The sequence below is a fragment of the Carassius auratus genome, chromosome 37 (assembly GCF_003368295.1).
Source record: "Carassius auratus strain Wakin chromosome 37, ASM336829v1, whole genome shotgun sequence".
Taxonomy (NCBI): Eukaryota; Metazoa; Chordata; class Actinopteri; order Cypriniformes; family Cyprinidae; genus Carassius; species Carassius auratus.
The window spans coordinates 10,585,194-10,605,044 of NC_039279.1; the positions used below are offsets into that span (position 1 = coordinate 10,585,194).

Below are 19,851 nucleotides of genomic sequence, written 5' to 3' on the forward strand. Positions count from 1 at the left end.
TTTCATAATTCTAAATTTATTTTCATTGCTCTAAATTAACATCACACAGTATAAATTCGTTCAGATCTTCCCGATTCCAGAATCTAGTAATCCAGTAATCCATAAGACTTTCCATTTACTCACATTCAACCATTTGCATTGAATAGACACAATTCCATTTTAGACTTCAAATAACCCAAAGCACGTGTTAGTGTTAATGTTTTAATATAATTACAGTGTTTTCAGAATATTTAATGCAAACATAACACATTTACTAAAGAATGAAAGCTTAAAAAGAATTCAAATTGAAGTGTAGAAGCATGACATAGCCTGACAGTCCTATTAGAACACACTTATGAAAATGTATATTTTAGTGTATAATACTAAAACACATATAATTGCCAAAAAAAGTGAAAAAGGCACTTTCCCTCTTCTAGTCTTGCTTTAAAATTTTATATCAGTTTAATATCTTGCTTCATACCTCCCACTTTCTACTTGCCTACAAGGCACATTATAGCTTTACATCCGATCAATCTTTTTATTCATAGTAGAGAAATGGTACCCACCATTTCATGTTGTTTCATCCCACCAAGGCCATTGGGTATTTTCTCATAAAAAGCAAAGCAAGAAAAGTTTAACTAGGCACTAGAAGAGCTCACACAAGTGATTGAAATGGATGTCATACCTGTTTGGCAAAAGCATCATTCACAGTGAGAGCAAGCACCAGGGAAAGTGGTCATATGTCACATTCACATAATATGTCATAAAGATAAAGCAGTGCTTTCAGAATTTCAGCACAATTCCCTGCAGTTCACATGCCTTTCTAAATGTTTAGTCAAAACCTCGGCATACGCAGCATAATGAGGTTAAAATGAGCACATGCATCAAGAATCCATACTGATCCTCGTCAAACAAGAAGCAAAGGCTTTTGTGCAATGCTTTAGACAAACACAGGCCTGCAGTCTAACCTCAAGAGATGTTTAAAGAGATAAAGGATGGATAACATCACAAGTAAGGGCATGGCAGAGGCCAGAAGAGATAACAACTAAAAAGCAAGAGTAAAGCAAGGGGGTAGTTGGTACCATCTCTCCACTTGAGGATTTTTTTATTTATTTAAATTGATTCAAGCCACTGTCACATTCTTTGTACACTTCTTTCATCTCTCTGTCACTAAGCCTTTGATAGAACTCGAGCAAATACATGTCTTGGAACATTCTATACCACGTGTACACAAACCTTCAATGATTCTAAGCTCCATTATCTTCTGTCACAGCTGGATTCTGTAATATATATAGTTTAAAGGGTATGTAAACTATATCTCCACTATCACTCCACTATACCAACTATCACTCCATCCTTATGGCCCAAAGTGAAAAAAATAGCGAAACAATTGATTGTTATCACTTATTTTCCTTGTGGCCCCAGTACATGGCAAACCTTATTATTATAAGACATTAATAATGCTATTAATTTATTTAATTACTCTCAAAAGAAGTGACTGTGCAATTGTTTCTGAGGGTTAAACATGTTGATTTGGTGTAAAATAAATTAGATGTGAACTGAAATAGAAAAATAAATGAATCATAGTACTTATCTCAATATTGTGAAGAAACTGAACAATACATATACAGATGTAGGCATCTATGATGTTGCTGCATACTCTAGTTTTAAAATAATTGTGACTTAAAATTGTGAACATGCAAAAAAAAAAAATATTTGACTGATGTTTTTTGTTATATAACTGTAGTCTAACAATTCATTTAGCAGTACAGAGCTCAAGCAGAGCTCAAGTGTTCTTTCATATGGCGGTCATTACTGTCACAGTGGATTCTCAGTAATGAATGGAGCCAGGTCTCCACACATTGGGTTGCAGACCCATGCTTGATGTGCTGAAGCGGGGTCTGGGTACCCGTAGGTTCTGGCTGCTCCCAGACCCTGAGGATTGCACACCAACAGACAGTGGACTCAGCTCAGGGGTGCTCTTAAACTGCTTGGCTGCTTGGAATGGGGTGTAGGCCTGCCCAGGTGTGGGTTGTGGGATAGGCATTAAATTGGTTACAGGGGCAGAGGATATTTTGGGGAGAGCAGGCAGGGCTGCTGTCGGAGCAGGAGGTGGTGGTGAGAATGGCACTGCAGGCCTTGGAGCAACAGGAGGCGGGGAAGTGACATCATTACGCCACATTGGCTCACCGAGAGTTGTGGCAGAGCGAGGGGCGATTATAGTAGGTGTCAGAGATGTGGGTGCAGACATGGGAGTAGGAGTGGAGAAACGTTTGATTTCATACACACGGCTTGATTTAACAGGGACCTGCTTTGGTGCATTAAGGGATTTACCTGTCATGCCAATACCATTCTGCTGCTGCTGATAAGTGGCAGTGTTTTGAGGGACTCCACCTCCATAACTGAACATAGATGAGTTGAGCTGGTATGGCTGTCTGCTCACAAAGTCAAGAGCCTTTATACCCTGTTTGTGTTGGCCAGGCACTGTTTTAACCCCAACTTTGTTTGCATAATTTGCCTTGGTGCCACGCTGGGCCATTGGAGGGCAAGAAGGTGACAGCAGTGGATTATAATTAATGGGTGGTGGGGCTCGGATGTTTGGAGAGTATTTCCAGTGAGCTGGGAGGGAGGGTGTAGGTGAAGGATCACGAGGATGCGCTGGAGATTTGGGCTGTTTATCCACCACATAGCGGTCCATGCGACTCTGTCTGCGTGCAAACAGCTCCCCACCTTTACCTTGCATCTGAGGCATCTCAGGAGCTGTATGAGCTGGTTTAGCAGCCACTGGTGGTGGCATCTTGTACCCCTGTGCCTGCATGAAGTTGCAAGCCTCTGCACCCAAGTTGAGAAAATCTTCTTCGGGGCCAGACTCAAATCCAGCCTCTACACCCAAACGGGATCTGTCATCCAAGTTCTGCACTAGAGACAGTAGCTCAGGGTTGTAAGATGGAGCCTTCTTCTCCTCATTGGCACTGAACATTGGTTTCTTGGTGCCACAACAATGAGCATCCTGCAGGATTCCAGTGCGGCCAGCAGGGACTGAGACCCGCTGCTCTTGAGAAGAGATCCCATCAGTGGAGTTAGAGAGAGAATGCTGCTGGGCAACTGGTGCATTTGGTGTTCCTGGAGTAGTGGATGCCACAGAAATATATGGGTTGAAGGAGACTTTGTGTGCTGGGGAAGACTGCATATTTGGTGCTGTGGGAGCAAATCCATGGATAGGAGCAGGGGCAGGGTCACTGGGAAGACCTTGGGTATTTGTGAATGGGAGAGAGAAAGGCTGTGCTTGCACATGAACTGGTGGAGATGGCTGATATTGGGCAGAAACCACATGATGGTACGGATGACTGAGTGGCATTGCCTGTGTTTGGGGAGGAGTGTAAGGCTGAGCCATACCAGAAGGGGAACTCAAAGATGTTACATGAGAAGATGTTGGAGAAAAAGGGGCTGAGGTGCTGGAAAAGGTTGGGGAGTAAAGTTGAGCATTTGAAGGGGGAGGAGAAAATGGACCTGAAGTGATTGAGGATGGAGAGAGCACAGATGAAGGACCATTGTAGGTAGCTGGTCTGGCAGGGATATACAGTGATGTTGTAGAGATGGCTTTCTTCCCTTCTGAACCAGCAGGTGAGAAGAGAGCTGGAATATTTGCCATAGACACAGCCTGAGCCTGTGATCCAGCCTTTTTGGCAGGGCTGGGCCTGAAGACTACTGGAGCAGTTGCTGCTCGGTGGCTCACACAACCAGGGGCAAATGGCCTGGCAGTTCTGTTGTGCACTGAGCTGGCAGTCGATGAGTCTGCTTGCTCTGGTGATGCTCCTGCCATGGATGACACAGGTGTCTGGCCTGCCGAGGACAACACAGCACTTGTCCTGCTCACCACCAAAGGTTCCCCATTTACCATAATGGTACTATGAAAAGTTGGGGGTGTGACTGGAGTAACTGGGGTATATGACAGGGCCGAGTCTCCCTGATACTGCGGCATGGAGAAAGCAGTGGGTGTTACCAACTTTGACTTATGTTCTTCTACTCTTTTCCTCTGTTGTTCAAAAAGCTGGGCTCCTTTTCCTGAAGTGGCATTTAGGCCTGGACTATTCTCTGCATCTCTTTCAGGGACAACACACGCTGAAGTTCTCTTGTCTAGAATGTCCAGGTAACCACTATCCCAGGTAGGGTCTGGTGCAGCAGAAAAACAGTCCTCATCAAGTTCAGATTCGCTTCCAGGAAACAGGCCTTCGTCCTCAGTTTCTCCCTCTGTGTTACTACAGCTTTCTCCATCTATGCTGCCAAAGCAGGTGAGAGTATATTTCTTGGCACGCTGGCGTCGCTTTTTGAACATAAGCACACCTTTAGAATGAGGATTAGGAGCATCTGTCAAGAGCGAAGCAATGGTTCTGCATTTGGATCGGGCCTCTTTCACCTGCTTATCTTGTAAACTCTCACCTCTGTGTAGCTCTATGGAGAGAAAGATAATGTGTATATCAATCAGCGTCTATATCAATCAGGTCTTTACTTAAACCATTAGGATCATTTGTAATATAATTTTAAACAACCTAAACATAATGATGAAGCACATTTATTATGTATTTAAAATATAATGTATGGCTTTTTTTTACGTAACATAACTAAACAAGCCTGTTAGCAGGCCTTGACTGAACAAATCTATAAAGTGACACTTTGGTAATAAATGGGCAACATTAAACATAAAGTCACATATAAAGTTATCAAAACTTTACAACGTAAACTTTAATAAATCAAGCTGGCATTGTAATGATTGGAACACATCTAGTTGAGTCAGAATAGCTCTGACATAAGACACTCAAATGGAGTGGGCTAGATACTGAAATATCTGGCACCAAAATCCTCATGGTAAATTACTGAGCTCATCCTTCTCTAGAAATAGCCCATCACATTCTAACAGCTTGAGTAAGTAACCCCTGGGGATCCAGTATCTATATTAAAAGACAGGGTAATGGAATCTGATATTTCTATAAAAACAAACCAAAAATAAAAACAAAAACCTCAAGGGTACAGTATTTTTACTAAGATAGTCTCTTTCTAATCTGGTCGGCCTCAAAATATCTTCAACGTTGGATCAATTTATGAAGCATAAAATTCCAAATATTGTTATTTAAATGGTCCAAATGAAAACATTAATGTGCTTTGCTTTGATTATAATTATCTCTCCAGTCTTCTAATTATCTAGACAGTACAAATAATAAATTTTCAACAAACAGAAGTTAACCCGTACATACCTGCTAGCATCAAAACATTTGACATAAAATTATGTTTAATGAGAAATGGTTATATGGCTATATGATTTATGAGATGATTTCAGCAATTTAGTTTTCAATATGCAAAAAATGCAAGTAAATCAAACATCATATGAAAAAAATCATACTCTGACAATTATGAGTCAGTAACCACAGTTGTGTCACATTGAAATGATTCCTCCACAAACGCTATTTAATCTTTGTTCGCTATCTATTCTAAGACACGGAGATATTTAATATCAGCTGCTGATCTGCACATTCACAATATTTTATCTCATGCTCGTTCGACCTCCCACTGTGTTGTCACAATAACAGGTGTGCACACTTAGGCTTCTCTTCTTACCAAGGCCGTCTGAATGCCCCGGCTTATTCTGTCATTTCTACAGTAACAGTGACAGAGAATAGCACCTGTCATGGACCCTTATCCTCAATCCACTAATGTCTCTAGCCTTAGTGAGACGCACATACATATGAGAGAATTCACAAACAAGAGTTCTAAATGTTCAGAATTCTCAATGGAGATACAGAATTAAACACAGGAACATGATTATTTACACGACCCTCAAATAGAAAAACCCTGTCAATCTTGAAAAGCAAAGTGAACTTCAGACTGAGTGTGGGCAGAGTGCCATTAGTTGAGGAGAAAGTCTTCCCAAAGGCTTTAGAGAGGGGAATTAGCACCCCATCAGCTACAGACACAAGATATATTGTTTGACTCCAATGAAGTTTCCAATATGAGTTTATATTGCTATAAGAAGAAATGTGAAAAATAGACTCCTGATCCTCATCACATCATTAACTACATCACATTGACACCTGTGCGTATCTCATATTCAAGGTCAGATTTTTAACCTTTGAGAAGGATAAGCTTTTAGTTCACTGAACAGTGACTCAAGTCCATATGATACTAAGTAAAAATCAGCACTTTGCTTCAGTAGAAAATGTAAAAAAAAAAAAAAAAAAAAAAAAATTTAAGTAATAAATCCAGTTCCTGAACCACAACACAAGTACCAGAAGTCAAAATATTGAGAATTACTGAGAATGAATAATCAGCCTTAACATTTACCAGTCAGTGTAAGGTTAGGTTGGCCCAATCTAGTTTAATACTAATTTGTATTCTGTATAAGAATGGTTGATATCAATACATATCCATTCATTAAAGACTTTCACAGTCCTTAATATTTTAAATAGTGTTTAAAAAACAGAAATAAACTAAAGGTGTAGAATTTTTTGTTTATTAAGTCCAGATCATTATTGGCCTGACCAGTTTAAATGGAGAGAATGAAATATCACTGACACTGGACAGCAACTGGACATGCCTTTAGCAGCATGCAACAGAGGTCTGTGTTATAAGCGTGAGTCAAGGGACAAATATAGTCTCTTGCTCACTTGAGACCAGCCCCTTTCCTCTACTCCACTAAACCCTCAGCAAGGGGATACGAGGAACCCCCATCACCAACATCTGCATGAGCTCAATCACAACCATATGATTATTTCCTATTGAGCCATATCCTGTTCCTGGGTTCTGTGCTAACTAATGAAGCAATATGTATCTTTAATTACAGTTTGTCATATAAACAACTAGATAATGATTAAACACATTCAAATTTCACAAGCTTTAAAAATGCAACATTTACTATTTTAAGATTACCATACCTGAACGCAATAATAGTTACTTATATCAACCTCAAATGTACTCTGTACGCCCTTACTCAAGAAAATCAATTTTAAGGGTCAACACACAGTATGCAGAATTGAATAGACTGACTTCTGCCTTGATTTTATGAAATACCACTGAACCCAGATTCAGACTATTTTCTGACATTAGAAATGGAATTCTATCTAGTGGATTTCCAAAGGTTACATTTAACAAAGTCCAGTAATAATGTATAAGGTAATGACAGAAAGAGATGCAGGTTCAGAAATGCTGAGCTCACTATTGATATATACTCAAAAATACATTTTTGCTTATTGCTCTATTTACATAGTTAAAATTAGTTCAAGCAACATAATTTAGTTTAATAAATCCATATATGATTTGGACAACATTAATCAGTTTCTTGGTATAAGGTAAAAATGCATAGCTTTAATTGTGTGCTATTGCTAGTTAATAGTTAACTGCTAGTCTGACATTTAACTTTACTTATTTATTTGAATTATGTGCAGTTATGTGTATACCAGTGGTGTCAAAAGTATTGCCATTCATTACTCAAGTAGAAGTATAGATACTAGGGTTTTAAAAGACTTTTGTAGAAGTTGAAGTATCAACTCAAGCTTTTTACTCAAGTAAAAGTGTAAAAGTACTGGTTTAAAAAACTACTTAAAGTATAAAAGTAAAAGTAATGTAAGGAAAAAAAATGCCATTAAGAACAAAAGCTTGGGCCGTGCCACAAGGGCCTATTGTGCACTACCCCACCTCCTCAAAAAAAAAAAATTCTAAAGGCCATAATGACTATAATGTTATATTAAAATGTTCATGTTGAAAAATTTGGGAGGCACTAGGCTACCTGTTTCAGCCACATATATGCCCATTGAAAATGAACTCATTTTAGTACAATGCAAATACATTAAAGAGCTAGAGATATGATGACTAGTTGCCAATAAGTATTGTTATGGTGCAAAAAGTCAAACTTCAGAGGCATGTCATCAATAACCTTGAATGGAATGTAAATGTACATCCAAGCTTAGCTGCAGGACTCTGTGAGGGCAATGGACAAGAACATTGGTGCAGGCTAAGAAACAATTACTCTTGTGTGGTTGACTATTTACAATAAACATTATAGTGCTGTCAAAATGAATGATTAATCTAAGTGATTATTCAAAAACTAAAAATGAAAAATAACTCATAATCCTGATACCTTCTTGATTGATAGCTTCTTGTATTCGGTACATACGTCTGCTATGTCCAGTGTTCGGAGAGTAACGAGTTACAAAGTTGATATAGAGCTTCACAGTCCCACCCACAGCCCGAGAGAGCTCTGGTGCCGGAAGTAAACTTCCCATTCATTTCTCCCATTCACTTTCGGAAAAATCCGTATCTAAAGAGTTTTAGAGCATGTGTGAGGATAACCAGCTACGGCTGAACTCATAAGCATATAACATATCATTTAAAGTGAAAAAATTAAGACAAAATCCAAAAAAAGTCAAAGGTACAAGACTGTGTATGTATTTTCATTTCGAGCGCAGGAACTACTCATCCCATAAACCACCGCGCCCCATTGAATTCGACTGAAGCCACAACTGCGAACGAGGCAACGAGCCTTTTGAGCGACATCCAAATCTGATGACGGCCGCTCGCGCGAACTTTTTCCTCCAGTGAATTGTATTTTATATAGTGAATGTGCAGTAATAGCAGTTCTTTCAGTATTAATCGTGTAAATAAATAGTGTTTTATATATGTATTGTGTATTGATTTTTATTTTATCATTGTGTATTTTATATTGTGTGCGTGTGTGAAAGTGGTTAACGATAACGTCAGCAATGGTGCAGTGCTTTGTACCTGACTGCAATCACCGCTCAGTCGTCAACACGTCATTGCCATTACACAAATGTTCAGTGAATGCACAAAAAGGTATGTCTAGGCTAAATATTGTTTTGACAGTGGCATTATAAAATGCTTGATATGACTCATTTCATATGGAGGCTACAGTAGCCTAGCTAAAGTGGACGATAATGCTAACTAAAGTTACCAACCTCCCTGCAAAACTCTCAATGGCAGCCAAGGAGATCATGATTGCACTGATAAGTCTACCGTGCAAAAACGCAATACAGGTTTTTATTTTATTTTATTTTTTTATTAATGATCTTCAGTCTTCACGGACCTTCGAGGGGTTTAACCAGACGGTTATACGAGCTCCACCAATCAGATGCATCACTGTGGGATTGTTCAGGATTGTGGGTAATGAAGTACTTAGTCAAGACATAGCGAATAAAAGGCATTTAGATCAAAACAAGGTTAGTGCCCCCATGATCTTTTTACGTTTATATGAGCATATACTGTTGCTTAGTACAGCCGTAGCTGGTTTTAAGTCTACTATGTATGGTTACGTTTTAATGGCTTATACCCCAAATGTCAATGCAGAAATTGCATTGAATTTTTAGTTCCGGCACCAGCTGTGGGTGGGACTGTGATGCTCTATAGCCTAGATATCACAACATTGTCATTTGCGTCATTAATCACAAACGATAATTTATTAAAACGTCTCACTACCCAACTACCTACAGTAGCTTAATTTGTGGAGGACGAAGAGAAAGCACCCATTTGGCAAATGAGCCAGTAGTGAGAAATAAATAATAACTTTTAAGTAGGGTCCAGTGCCTTTTCGATACTTTTAAAATGGTACTGGCGCCTCAACGTGCCTGAACCGATACTTAAAAAAAAAAAAAAGAACTACAAAAAAAACTATGGATAACATTAAAGAACATTACAAATATTTAAAATAAATCCATAGCTTTCACCTTGGATGCTCTCATTTCCCAAGTTGTGCTTCCCTTAATCTAAGGCTAATAAATGTATTTCACAATCTGGGTCATTATTTAATACAAAAGTACACATAATGTTTCTGCTGAATCTCTGTCACTTACTCTGATATTTAGTTAAGATGAGTGCTGTCTGTCACTGTCTTAAATCAGTTCTGTGAATTACTGTATGCTCATTCTTTATAAAGTAGCAACAATCTCGTTTTTAAAATACAGTACTGTGCAAAAGTCTTATGGAAAAGAAAGAATAGTGTTTTCACCCCAAAAAAGGGTTTTAAGCCAGTTATTTATATCTTTTGCTGCAATGTGTCAGTAGGACAGTAGTTTGCCATTAATTTTAATAATAATCTAGTGCGATTTTGAATGCACAAGCAGTTTGACGATGGCAAAATTAATGTTTGGAATTGTAAACTGATATTTTATACTGACACTCTACAGCAAAATATATAAATAACTGGCCGAACACCATTCTTTTAAGTGAAAATACTGCCTAAGACTTTTGCACAGTAGTGTATGTACGTATGATTAAATGAAGTATATTTAAATAAGTGTAAGGAAACAGCTGTTTCGTGATTAGCGGTGACAAGCGAAAACTTTACACTAGATGAAACCGACTGATCGTGACCTTTTGTAAACTGTATTTATGACAAAGAACTTCACAGATACATATATTCTAACAATCTATCGGTAAACACACACCTTGTGTCCTCTGTCTCTGTTTGAGCTCGCGCTGCTCCACCGTGGTCGGCGGATTGAAGAGCGCGCTGAAAGACGGGAGGAGAGTCAGGAGACCGGACTGACGCCGGTTTCATTTGAAATTTAAGCGGACTGACTCTGAGGCGATCGGATACTACTGGTTCCAACCTACTTTTAAGAAGTATATTTTTTGACAAACGAACCCAAAACTGTCTATGTCCTGGCTGGACTGTGATGTGATTTGTGTCACGTGCAGGTGTGATGGATCGCGTATGGACCAATAGGGTGTGGGAATGGTATATGTGTATACTTCTCATCCAACCACAATCAAATTCACTCCATCCTGATCGCGCGATTTATCTGGATAGGGTTTTTTTCTCTCTCTCTCTCTGAACGATAACAATCCGGTTTGAAATAGCAGTAACGAAGCTATTTTTTTAAATGTAAGGAGTAGAAAGTACAGATACTTGCGTGAAAATGTAAGGAGTAGAAGTAAAAAGTCGGCTGAAAAATAATTACTCAAGTAAAGTATAGATACCCCAAATTTCTACTTAAGTACAGTAACGAAGTATTTGTACTTCGTTACTTGACACCTCTGGTGTATACTACACAGTTGTGTCCATTTATTGTTTAAAGTTATAAATTAATTATGTTCTGTCATAGTTTTTTTCTTTCTTTAAGTCAATAAGAGTTTAAGCTGTATTAACTTATGAAATTTTTTTTTGCCCTCTATAAATCAAAAAATCCAGAAAATCAACACTGATAATAAGAAGAACCTTTTCTTGAGCACCAACAAGCATATTAGAAAGATTTCTGAAGGATCATGTGACAATGATTAATTGAGTTATGACTATTTATATTTTTCATTCTATTAAAATAGAAAACAGTTATCTGAAATTCTAATTATTTTACTATATACCTGCAGCAATATTTTGCTATATTTCAATCAAATAAATGCAGCCTTGGCGAGCATAAGAGACTTTCAAAAACAACAACAAGAAAAAACGTACCCCAAACCCTCAAACTTTTGAACAGTGTGCGACGGTATGTGAAAGAGATGATTGATACTTACTAGCTTGCTTGGCCTTGTCCAAGTACGTTACTGTGAGTTCTTCATCAACTGGGTTGTCCACAGGGCCCACCATTGGTACCATCTGTCTGTGAGATGCAAGCATGAGAGCCTCTTTTGCCCGCTCTGGAGAAACAAGTGGAGGTGGGACAGTGGGGGGCTCCTGGAAGCCACTGTCCACTTCAGCAGCTCCCGATGGACTTTGGTCAGAATTCTCAGAGGAATTTTCAGCCTGGTGTGACCATTCGTCCTGTGGGGGCTGGTAGACCACCTCTCTGCGGGCCACCCCGGGCATTTCACGCTGTTGTTGAATCCCAATTTCCTCAAGATCAGATACAGGCCAGATATGTGTTTGAGGGTACATACAGACATCCTGGGCGCTCTCATAGCCACTCAGTTCCGAAGTCTCCTCCTCCCAGGGTGCAGCTTGGCCAGGACTCTTGGCTGGAGAGCTACTGGGGCTTCGTCGTCTCTGTCTACGCTGTTTCTCTTGTGCTGCCACATCTGCATCACTGTCTGTCTCACCATAGTAAGCTTCACTGTCTGGGGGGGATGTAAACCACTCGAGGCCATCGTTTGAAGACACGAGCGATGCTCCAATGACACCGGACCGTTCAGAGGTAAGTGGAGGCGACAGGGCTCTCAAGGCTGCCTGGTACTCCTTATCAATACGGGGTGAGAGGGCCCGATCCAGAAGCACCACTGACTGATATGCAGCTGGGGCCCTGAATGAAAGCACAGTGATTTATCTTGAGTATAGGTTTTATAGCATGACTAACAACTCCTTGTGATAATGATTATCTCACTCTGACCTTTTAATTCGCACATGGAGGGTTCCTCTGCTGCTATCAATCAGATTCATAGCGTCAGCATGAGACAGTGTTCCACAGGATACATCATTGATTGACACCAGCTCATCAGTCTCTCTGAGTCCAGCCCGGCTGGCCTTACTGCGCTTTCTCACCTTCAACAGCAGGGGGAAACAACGTCAGCACAAACTCTCTGTTGATGAGTTTCATTGAGAGACGCTAAATAAATGATAAATATTCACCTAATTTTTACCTTATTTAAATGTGTAATGCTTTCTGTGTCACCCCTTTCCAGTTATTTTTAGCTGTGCAAAACAGCTTGTTATGCTGCCTGAAATATTGTTGGAATTATAAACATTGCACTTTGTTATTCTTCTGGTTTAGTATTTAGCAGTTAATGAACCTTCACATAAAAATGGTGGCTATACGTAAAGCACATATGTTTGTAGCCAATGTTTAATTTAGTAAGACTGCTTTACTTGTGAATAAGAATTTAGTTTAGGATAGTAGTATCGCTCACATTCCCCTACAAAACCTTATCATACTCTGGTTCACTTTTCATACTGTTACTTATAAGTCAGTGGGTTATCTCTCTTTCTGAGTGGCAAGTGATGGTCTCACATCACAGTCGGTGGCTGGACAACATTATCACTGGCTAATCAAACCCTTATTACACTTTAAACTATTTACAAAATAGCGCCTTTCTTCATTCAAAGGTTCTTCTGTTCTTGCTGTGTGTTTTCTTGATTGCAAATCCTGATGATGTTGAAATATGACTTTTATATTGTGAATCATTTGTGTTCATCAATATGAAATGCAATTCATTCTATTTGTATAATGAACACCACCAGAGGCGCTTTGTTCATTAATGACTTGACATTTTCAAATGAATCTTAATGAATGCCTAAAATACATCACATAAGTGTTTAAATATACTGCACCAAATGTTGTATCATGTATTGAATCAGCTTGAATAGTTCAATCAACTATAAACAAGTTAACTGTGAATCATATAATTCCAGTGTCAATTTAAAGATAAGTTAGGCCTCATCCTCAGGGTTTTGTAATGGCATATTGAAGAGAAGAAGCCACTGTATGTTTAAAGAGAGTATATGGCATTTTGTCAAATCATCTGTCATCTGTCAAATATGAGAGCATGGTTCCGACACTTACTTCTCCAACACGCACCAAGCTAAAAGTCTGACCACATTCCTGTCTTTGTCTCCTGCTTCTATAGGTACTTTATAAACAAACTGTTTTGGGCAATTGGAATAATATTTTATTATTAGACCTATATAAAAAAAAAGCATAGATTTGTATTCCTCTTCAAAGGCCTGAAGGGTTTCGCTCAGCTCAGAGCAGCTCAGACTGTTTTGTCTCATGAAGCTTCTAATTTTATACTTGTATGTGCATGTTAGACAAAAATAAATGCTATGAAGACCATTGAACAACACGCACAGTGTTAACATGCTTTTTTCTGAAGACACCCATTTTCATCTAGTTACAAATTGTTGTTACCAGTGTTACCAACAATTTGTAACTAAATGAAAATGGATGAAAGCCATGCTCATTCACCTACTTCTTATTGCCGATCAAATGATCTGAGAATGCAAGGGGGAACAACAACAGCAGCTGGTGCCAGGACAGCTGTTGCCTCTTTGCAGACCTGAACCAGGGCATGTCATAAATTCACCATGTGTTGTCCACATAGCCTAAATAAAGTGCTCAACTATTGTGAAGGGTCACTTAGCCTCAATAGATTTACTGTAGCTTAAAACTCAATGAGTGCATGTTTTTTAAAAGTAGTTAATCATATCTGCATCATATCGGATAGCAAAGGATTTCATGTAAGTATGAATGCATTTACATTATAAGCACTATATGAGCAGGTATTATGAGGACATGTTGTACGTCTTTAGGCATTTTCAAAACATTGCCAAAGCATTTTGCTAGCTGGGCAAATGTCACTGAGGACATTCTTGATGCCAGGTTTAAAAGAAGCAATCAGAGATCCGGGTGGATCAGAATAGCTCAATTAAAATTGGAGATGGCATTGGAAAAAAAGGCTACACCACAAAAGGAAACTGAAAGTCTGCAGAAGTAACCTTGAAATGATCCCTGATGCTGGACGAACATTTGTTTTCCAAGTAAAAATATATTTTTCTAAATAAAAAAATCAGGCCCATCACTCTCTGATGGATATCTTTTCCCATCAGAACGTGGAAAGAGTTGACTAGATAGTCTATGGCTTTACTCAACAATTAAAAATAGCCCTTAGATCAGGGGAAATGCATTGCACACAGTTGTCACCTATCAAATGGGGCATACTGTGCTTATAAGTATACACTGGCTGTAATTCTATTCAGTCCTGAAATAACATCCTCATTTATACAGAACTGTGTGAGAATGCTTCTTTTAAATATCTGGATTCCAGAGGAAGCTAAACAAAAGCTGTCAATTGGATAAGATTGAAGAGAAGCAGGTTTATCTGTGGAGCTTGCAGCACACAGCCAAATAGCTCTCTTGAACTGCATTTATCGGCAGATAAAAGAAGTGCCTTCTGGCCTGCAGTTGAAATGTATGTGACAGTATTTTTTACATTAATGTTTGCCTTTATTAAATGGAAGATATGTAGGTGCTATATCTTAATTGCAAAATGATATATGATTAAACATGTCTTTACACATGCTGGAATGGGCCACATTAGTACTTAACAGAAATAGTCCTCAATAACAATATACTCCTGACGGCTTATCAAGTGTTACATTCCTCACTAAAGAAGCATATCTGCTAAATTAAGTCAGACTAGGATCACATTAAATGCAGTACATTCGTCACTGACTTTATATATAAATTAAATAAAAAAAGAAAGTAAATTTACAAAAAAATTATTTAAAATTAAATTATTTATAATTTAACATTTACATTTTTTTTATTGTAAATAATTCTAAAATACTTGTTCAGATTAGACAATGTGATTTTACTAATGAGATTTTTTCATGAAAAGTAATTTATTTAAATCACATACGTAATTCGTAAAATCACATTGTCTAATTTGAATAATTGTTTTATTGAGGACATTGTTTGTTAAATACTCATGTTGGTCATGTGGCCCATTCTAGCATGGGTGAGGATGTTCATTTTGGTATAAACTTGATAAGAACTTGGGGGCACTTAAAATGAAAAATAAGTTGCAATTAAGATAAGTGTATATATCTCCTTTTTAATAATGACATTAATTAATGAGAAAATACTGACACATCACAGTTTAGCTATGTATTATATTACTCATATTGCTCATAAACAAAACTTAGACTAGTTTAAATTTGAAGTTTCAGAGGATTTCAGTAGCTTTACAGGTCATTCTTTAAAATAATGAGACACATGATTCAGCATAACCAGGTATCCAATCCAACCATCCCCTTACCTTCGCCACTTGGAGTGGTTTCTGGTGCTCAACTCCTCCTTGTAATCGAAAACCCCAAGGTGCACCTCCTGACAGGGTCACCACTACCTCCTCTGCAACCATTTTTCTTTCGGTGGCTTTGTGTCTCTCTTTTAATGTTTCTTGGCTCTTAGTTTCTTTCAATAGAAGCGTCCCATCCCTGGATGTTCAGTCCTCCACCATTTCCTAGACTGCTTGCAGAGCTTCTGTCAATCCTGAGAGGTGAGTGCAGACACACACCCCATGGGCCATGAGCATGTGTAGTGTGGGGAGAGCAAAAGGGGGCGGGAGGAAACAAGAACGGCTCTATCTCTCTTTTAGTTGGAATGCTGGGACAGTGAGAGGGTGCACGTTATAACTAGGACCTCCTTCATTCATTCCACACTTGTCCTGTCAATCCACAGCCACATCCAAAGGATGCTGATAGATTCTCTAAAAATAAATACCCCAGCAGTCCCACCGAGCTTTATCTGTGAATGCCCTCAAAAAGTAAAGGGAGCTATTAGAGGAGTTATTTTTGGGAGTCAGATGACACAAGAACATATTGCAAATTAAAACAAACCTTAATGATGCTCAATAGACATTATAAATAAATGTTTGGAAAATTGGTTACTCCTGGGGGGTTCATCAGCTAAATAATTATGGGGACTTGATCATTTGATCTTAGATATAATGTTGCTTGACTAAAGATGTTTACGTGAAAAGAGTTTATTATAATCAAATATTATTTCATTTATAATTTAGATATTGTGAGTATTATTTAGTAATTTATCACCAGCAATTTTCCGCTTTTTTTTCTCTAGCATGGACTACAGCACCATCCAAACATATGATAGTTTTCAGAAAACATTTACCATTAACAATTTTTTTAGATGTTCTCAAAAGAATAGTTAACTCCAAATTGGCTAAATTGTGAAGATTTTACATTATATATATATATATATATATATATATATATATATATATATATCAAAAGAATGCTCTTCATATATATATAAATAATGTAAAGTATTCACAATTTAGCCACTAGAGGGAGAACAGTACCCACACCATCTGGTAAGTTACAGTGAAGTTCGTATGTGGATGGTTGGGTGATATGGTTAAAAACCCCTTGTTGTTTGTTACATATAAAGCAACAAGAACTGTAGATCTGAAAGCAAGATTTAGCACAGATAACACGTTTTCCTGTAAAAATTGGACACTGTGAAAAATGACCTTTAATGTGTCATGAATTAGAACTTGTCAAATTAGGTAGATGAAATGGCCAATTAACATGTGTCTAAATTAATAATCTAATGGAAATGTACATTTGTTTTACTATATTGCAATATTTCATCGATTTAGTTTCTAATCACTTCAACCCCTAAATATCCAGATTAATTTGTGTATGACATAATTCATTCTGCTCATAATTATGGTTCATGCTCATAATCCATCATAACAATTTGTAACAAATTTTATGAAAACTACCGTCAATAATATTGTTCAAATATCAATTACCAAGATTAAAATCCAACACACCCGAAAAGAAACATTTGAGCGGCAAATCTATGTTCTGGTACAGGTATATTCATTAAATCGATTGCCATGGGTTTTCTTACATCTCTCTTATGTTTAAAAACTTGATATCCACTGTGGTGATGTCAAACAGGCTGTCCGATTCCTCCTTAATAAGCCAGTTCATCAATGATGCGATTGTCGTAAAAATAAAAAATTAAAAAAAATGTTCTCGAGTCGGCCCCTCCTCTGCCCCCTCTCTCGGAAATAAACGCTGTTTTGTCATAATGGACTCTTTATCTGATGTTGGTCTGATGTGCTGAAGTAGGGAAAGGAAAAGGAAGAAGAGGAGGAGGAGGGCACAGAGCAGCGGAAAAGAAGAGAGATAAACACCTATAGGCTATCAACTGGCTGACAACTAAACAGAGATGGAGAAAACTTCACCCAAACTCTTCAGTTTATGGATTTATTGTGTAGTTTTATTCTTAACTGATGCTGGACTAGGTATGTCCCGTCTTATTAGTTTTCTGTTAACTTATTTTATAGCTTGTGTTAACAACTTTTTGCCTGGTCTGATCGCATTTTGACATGTTATCATATTTGGATATATTTTATGTCTGAACTCGCGATGTAGTTGAAGGTAGCGGATGAAAATATTCTGACTGTCTAATATAATAAATAATTTATTTATATCTTTAATTTCCTATGGACACTTTTGGGAGTAGCCTTTCTTTCTTTCTTTCTTTCTTTCTTTCTTTCTTTCTTTCTTTCTTTCTTTCTTTCCTTAAAACAGCAACATTATTTGATAGATGCACTACATGGACCCACATCATTCCCATTATAAAAGATTTGGCAAACAGGGCCCAGCTGCATAAACTGCTTAGAGTCGTCTTAAAAAGTTAGTCATAACTTTATAAAGTCTGAAAAATCTGAGTCAGAAAAGTAAGACTGATTACCGCTTGGCTAACTGCTAGTTGGTCAAACGATTTTTTAAAATACACACATAAATATAGTGACTATTTGAATGCAACTCGACCCAGGTCTAATAAAAGTCTGATTTGTGTATGTGAACTTTATGAACTTTTCTGTTTATGAAATGTTTTGCCTGATGCAGAACATCTCAAAAATATTGAAACACACTAATCATTTAAATACTTTACAAATGGAGTTAATTAATCTGATCATATGTTTATGATTAGACATGCTGCAGGCTACAAGTTAAATGCAACTGGAGATCAACAATTTGCTTTTTTCTTTTCCTCCCAGGCTCCAACATCTGTACTTCTCGAGGAGCCAGCACGTGTCAGCAGTGCCTGGCGGTGCATCCAACCTGTGCCTGGTGTTTTCAAGAGGTGTGGTGATCTGCAATGACTGAGCTGAAACATGTTTACTTTAGATTTTATCATATTATTAAGATTCCTGGATGGATTGGAGAGCTGTAAGAGAAAATGGATAGTAGTATTGTTTGTGTGTGCATCTTTGTAGGTAGTTTTTGATGATACAAATTTGTCTAATTACATGGGTATGACATAGGTGTTACAATGTGAAGGTGGTTTATGAGGACACTTCCTGTGTCTCTTTAATTCAGAAGGCTTAAAAAGCAAACAACATTATGTTGTTGTTTTGTGTGTGTGTGTGTGTGTGAAAATCTAAAGATGCAGAAAGTTTTCTATGAGGGGTAGGTTTAGGGGTAAGGTTGGTAGTGGGACAGAAAGTATAGTTTCTACAGTATGCAAACCATTACAGTATGTCTGGAGTCCCCGTAAAATACACATACTGTACCAACATATGTGTGTTTTTATTGTTTTATTGTTTTATTTGGATCCCCATTAGCTCCGACTATGGTGGTCGCTAGTCTTCCTGGGGTCCACTGAAATCACAATACAAAAGTACAAAATTCAATTCATCAATAAAATCTGTAAAAACTATACGATATATTAGCTACCATGACACACACTTGAAAGAAGTACAAATTATGCAGTTATCCAAAAAGCAACATCTACTCAACATGCAATTCAAACAATTTAAAACAAAACATGCAGAAATAAAGATAAGTAATACTTTAACACCTGTAATCTCTGTTTTATTGTTTTCTTAAAAGAAAATATACTTTTGAGTTCCCTGACGCTGGATTGAAGTGAGTTCCACTCTACAGCCCCTCTGTATACAACAGTTTTCTTCATAAAATTACATCTTGGACTAGGAGTAATCATTATCTTGTTGCTGACTGAGCGTGTCACATGCTCATGACCATGTCCGCTAAACAAAATTTTTTCTTTTATAAAGTTATATGCATCATTAGCCATGACCTTGTGCATGAGCAACAAAAGATTATATTTTACTTTTGCCTCTACTGTTAACCAAGATAATTTAATATGCATCTCACGCACACTAGCGCGAAAAGAACAGTGCAGAACTACTCTGGCCGCTCTATTCTGTGCAATTTGAAGTTTTCTTAGATGTTTTTGGGCCGCACTAGTCCAAACTACTGGACAGTAATATAAGTGAGACTTTGGACAACATTTTTCAATGTAGCAGTTGGACAATATACAGAGCATTTTCTGGACATAGCGATACACCTGCTCATCTTGACAATGTGGTTAATCT

General features: G+C 37.8%; 2 protein-coding genes across 2 annotated transcripts in view; one reads left to right on the forward strand and one right to left on the reverse strand.

Annotated features, from left to right (window-relative positions):
- The window catches only part of synpo2lb (synaptopodin 2-like b), a 21,040-nt gene continuing 1,189 nt past the window's right edge, over positions 1-19,851 (reverse strand). The window contains exons 2-5 of the mRNA XM_026222705.1: positions 15,730-15,962; positions 12,306-12,457; positions 11,497-12,218; positions 1-4,431 (exon numbers count right to left, since the gene is read on the reverse strand). Of these exons, the coding sequence (XP_026078490.1) occupies positions 1,811-4,431; positions 11,497-12,218; positions 12,306-12,457; positions 15,730-15,831 (3,597 nt within the window). The 5' untranslated portion in view covers positions 15,832-15,962 and the 3' untranslated portion in view covers positions 1-1,810. The remainder of the gene's footprint in view (positions 4,432-11,496; positions 12,219-12,305; positions 12,458-15,729; positions 15,963-19,851) is intronic.
- Positions 17,330-19,851, forward strand: part of LOC113056156 (integrin beta-3-like) — a 14,296-nt gene continuing 11,774 nt past the window's right edge. The window contains exons 1-2 of the mRNA XM_026222706.1: positions 17,330-17,748; positions 18,511-18,596. Of these exons, the coding sequence (XP_026078491.1) occupies positions 17,673-17,748; positions 18,511-18,596 (162 nt within the window). The 5' untranslated portion in view covers positions 17,330-17,672. The remainder of the gene's footprint in view (positions 17,749-18,510; positions 18,597-19,851) is intronic.